Source organism: Macaca thibetana, chromosome 12, assembly GCF_024542745.1.
Source record: "Macaca thibetana thibetana isolate TM-01 chromosome 12, ASM2454274v1, whole genome shotgun sequence".
Lineage (NCBI taxonomy): Eukaryota > Metazoa > Chordata > Mammalia > Primates > Cercopithecidae > Macaca > Macaca thibetana.
The window spans coordinates 33,692,238-33,696,671 of NC_065589.1; the positions used below are offsets into that span (position 1 = coordinate 33,692,238).

At 38.7% G+C, this 4,434-nt stretch overlaps 1 protein-coding gene across 1 annotated transcript; it reads right to left on the reverse strand.

Annotated features, from left to right (window-relative positions):
- Window positions 1-563: 563 nt before the first annotated feature.
- LOC126933095 (40S ribosomal protein SA-like) lies at window positions 564-1,604 on the reverse strand. The gene has a single exon (XM_050752656.1). It carries the CDS (start codon window positions 1,531-1,533, stop codon window positions 646-648), a length of 888 nt encoding a protein of 295 aa, XP_050608613.1. The 5' UTR covers window positions 1,534-1,604; the 3' UTR covers window positions 564-645.
- Window positions 1,605-4,434: the final 2,830 nt, after the last annotated feature.

Below are 4,434 nucleotides of genomic sequence, written 5' to 3' on the forward strand. Positions count from 1 at the left end.
AGAAATTTATCAACTGAGAGAAAAGCTGTCAGCAAAGAGGGGACACAGTGGGGTGGTTCCCCTATTCAAAGGTGGGAAAGTCCCTGATGTGCCTGGATCCGGGGCCTTTTATGGACTCAGAATGTGGAGTGTATGCTGATTGGTTTGTGAGTATGCAGAAAAGGTTAAAGCAAATAAACCACTCAAAGGTGGGCATGTCAGTGTAGAAAAACCAAATAGGAAAAGGTAGATATATGTAAAATAGGTGAAGGGAGGGGACCAATCAGAGGAAAGTGCACCAAAAGGAAAGACAAGTTCTCAGTCGGTCTGAGGATTTAACCTGTAGCTTGGCTTTCAGTCTTTAAACTGTCTTTGGCTTGGAGGTGGGCTTTCACTGGGGACCTGCCCCTATCTGCCTAGGCATTTGGCTGTCTCCTGCTGCTCTTGCTGCTTTTTCATGACTTCTGTGAAGAATCAAACATTTTAGTTCATCTACTTCCAATTATTAAATAACCATGTTATTTTGCTCCTCTATTACCAAGTGGAAATGGTTTTTCACAAAACAAACCAGTATCCTAAATTTCTTTTTTTTTTTTTTTTAGAAAATGATGTTTATTTTCCATCAACCATTTTTCCATGTTGCTTAAGAGCCTGTGCAAGAACAGCTTAAGACCATTCAGTGGTTGCTCCTACCCATTCAGTGGCCTGAGCAGTGGGAGCTGCAGACCAGTCTTCCATGGCAGGCTGAGCACTCCAGTCTTCAGTAGGGAACTGCTGAATAGGCACAGAGGGCACCTGCACACCTTCAGACCAGTCTGCAACCTCAGGCTGAGTAGCAGTGAACTCAGGAGCTGGAGCAGTCCATTCACCCTGAAATTCCTCCTTGATCACTGCCTTTTCAGTAGCAGCCTGCTCTTCTTTTTCAATCTCTTCAGGATCTCTGTAGAAGTAGAGATCAGGCATGACCTCCCACGGGTGTTCACGGGAAATGGTGCCACACATGTGCAGAACTTCCCGAGCCAGCATCCACCACATCAAACCCACTGAGTGAGCTCCCTTGTTGTTGCATGGGATGGCAATGTCCACATAGCGCAGAGGAGAATCTGTGTTACAGAGAGCAATGGTAGATAGGTTAACATAAGATGCCTTCATGAGAGGCTGGTGGTCAGCCCTGGGGTCAGTAACCACAAGAAGCCCTGGCTCCCGGAAGGCTGCCTGGATCTGGTTAGTGAAGGTTCCAGGAGTGAAGCGGCCAGCAATTGGAGTGGATCCAGTGGCAGCAGCAAACTTCAGCACGGCCCTCTGGCCAGTATTCCTGGAGGATATAACACTGACATCAGCAGGGTTTTCAGTGGCAACAATGGCACGAGCCGCCAGCAGAAGCTTCTCCCAGGTCCTCTTCAGATTTATGATGTAGATGCCATCACTTTTCCTTTTATAGATGTACTGTTCCATCTGGAAGTCAAGATTGGTGCCACCTAAGTGGGTTCCTGCTGCAAGGAACTTAAGGACATCCTCCTCCTTCATTTGCAGGATATCAAGGGCTCCGGACATTGTGAAAGTTTCCCTTTAAGTTACAATGGGAATCCAGAACAACGCCGTATGGATGCCTGTGTAGGTAGCGCGGAAAGCCCTAAATTTCTTACTGGAGCAATTATCTGGAAGGGCAGAGTTAGGTAAAATTAAGTGACTAGAATAAATTAGGACAAACTGACCCCAAATTAGAATTTTAATTCTGATTTGCCCATTTCCAGAGATAAGTATCCTATGTGCTAAAGACAGATAAAGAAAGCATAGGTTTTGATAAAGTCAAGAATGGGGCCTAGTTAAATATATAAAATGTTGCTCAACTTCATACACAATAATGTTAAATAATCCTAAAATGCCGTTTCTGGCTTATCATATTGACAACATTTGAAACAGTGTAAACTCATGCATTTCTTTAAACAAAATATTTTCTATTACCCTTTACTGAAGGAAATCTAGAAACAAGGCTGCTTGTTAAAATAGCTGACTCTGTAATAACTGGATCAGAAATATACATATTGATCCAGGAACATCTTATTATAGCTAAAACCAAGAAACATAGTGAAGTTTGCTTTGGATAACATCAAACCTTGAGAGCCAACTTGAACATGCTCCCATTGGACAATTTAAAAATAGAAAAGAATAATAACTACAACAGAGTAAACACATCACATTTATTTAAATTCATGATTTACAAATGATACTGAATAAAGTACTAATTGGTTACTTTTTGAAGAAGCTAAGGAATTAACTCATTACCTTCACCTTCACTATTTTTCAGAGTAATAAATGTTCATCTTTCCTTTCCAATACACATAGTACTCAGGATATCTAAATAGTTAATGAAGCAAAGGTTTTTGTTTATTAATAAATTAGAAAAGATATAATTAGGAAAAAATTATTGTTTTGAAACATTAAAGAAAATAAAAGACCTAAGAAACAACCTTCAATGTCAGCAAAACAACCCTCAATGATGGCTAAAGAATAATAGGTATAAAGTGATGAAGGTATTTATAATAAATGGGTCAGGCTGACTATGTCAGAACCAAATAATAAATTGCTCCATTTAAAAAAAAATAGAGTTATACCAGATATAACATAATAATACTGGATGGACGTATACAACACTGTCCATAAAATATTCATGGCCAAATAAATACCAACACATGACACTTGATTTAATCAACTTTTTAGATGAGCACTTTCTAATATAATTTTTTGTAATGATAGAAATGTTCTATATCAATGATGTCAATACAGTAGCCCATTAACCACATTTATTATTGCACACTTGAAATATAGCTAGTGAGAAATTGAATTTTTATTTTGATTTAATTCATTTGTGTTTAAATTTAAAAGTCACATATGTTTAGTAGCTACTGCACAGGAGAGTGCAACTGGATCTAAATATATTCAAAGGACAGAATGGTAAGGTAAATGACACTATGGAAAATCAGTTAGCAAAATCCAGGCTATGAGAACTACTATAGGATAAATAGTCAACTTTCTTCAACAAATTACCTAAAAAGGGGAAAAGGGCACAGGATGAGATTAGATACTAACAAATGTCTAGGAGATGTGGTAAGAAGAATAATAGTCCCCAAAGATATCTACATACTAATCCTCAGAACTTGTGAATATGTTACATTGGCAAGACAGCCTTTGTAGATATTAAACTACAGATCTTGAAATAAGAAGGGTATCCTGGATTATGCGGGTTAATTTAATGTAATTAAAAGTATCATTGTTAGTGAAAGATGGAGGTAGGAGAGTCAGAGAAGATGTGATGAAGGAAGCAGAGGTGGAAGTGATGTGGTTGTTGAGATTGAAAGCAGCAGGGTGCTATAAGCCAAAAAATACACGCAGTTTCCAGAAGCTGGAAAAGCCAAATAAAAGAAATCTCCCCTCGAACTCCCAGAAGGGATGCAGCTCTGCCAATAGCTCAATTTTAGCCCAGTGAGACTCATTTCAGATTTCCAGCATTCAGAACTTAAGATAATACATTTGTGTTGTTTTGAGGCAGGAGACATATGAATCAAATGCAATGTGTGGATTTCATGTGGATACTGATTTCAACAAAATGTGCTAAGGAATTTACAAAACAGCAACTCCATCCTAAAGTAAATGACAGGAAAGGAATTGTTTGACAATTCACCTTAGTGTGCACAATTTTTTGAAACCAACCAATCAGCATCAGCCCCTTGCAAATTGGAACAGGCTCACTCCGATAGCATGCCTATGATTGTCAACCAACACATGAGTCTCACCCAAGTAACATATTCCATAAATTATGTCAATCTACTTACCATTCTTAAAGTCTGCCAAACCATGCTTCCCATAACTCCACTGTTATCTGATATAATACCAGCAGTCTATTTTGCTAGGTAAAACAATCAGACAAGCATAATTATTCTTAACTGTAACAAGTAACAAATTCCACTATTTCTTTTTATTTCAGACATGGATGAGTGTTTTCATCATTTTTTACAGCAGTGGAGTTTGCACTATTGCTTTGAAAATCCTTGCTTGACAGCATTCCAAGCACACATTAGGAACAGACAGTCCACCCACCAGGCACATTTACTGGACTTCTTGTGCCAGAACTCCATCTGTGTTTCAAAACTGCCGATAAGTTAGATGGTTTCAACAAAATTATGATCTTTGCCTAATTTATTTGAGTTCTCATTACTGGATTTATTTTGTTTTCCTAGGATTTATAATCAATTAGATATTTGTGTAAGACATTGCTTTAAGGTAACAGCGATGCAGGACAGGCAAGCCCCCAAATTGGGGCTTAGCCCAGGAGGGTTCTTGGCTTTGCCCAGGAAAGAATTCAAGGGCAAGGCAATGTTGTTAAACAGCAACTTTCATTGAAGCTGCAGTACATGGCAGCAGCAGAGGTATTGCTCCTTGAGAAAAAAGCTACTT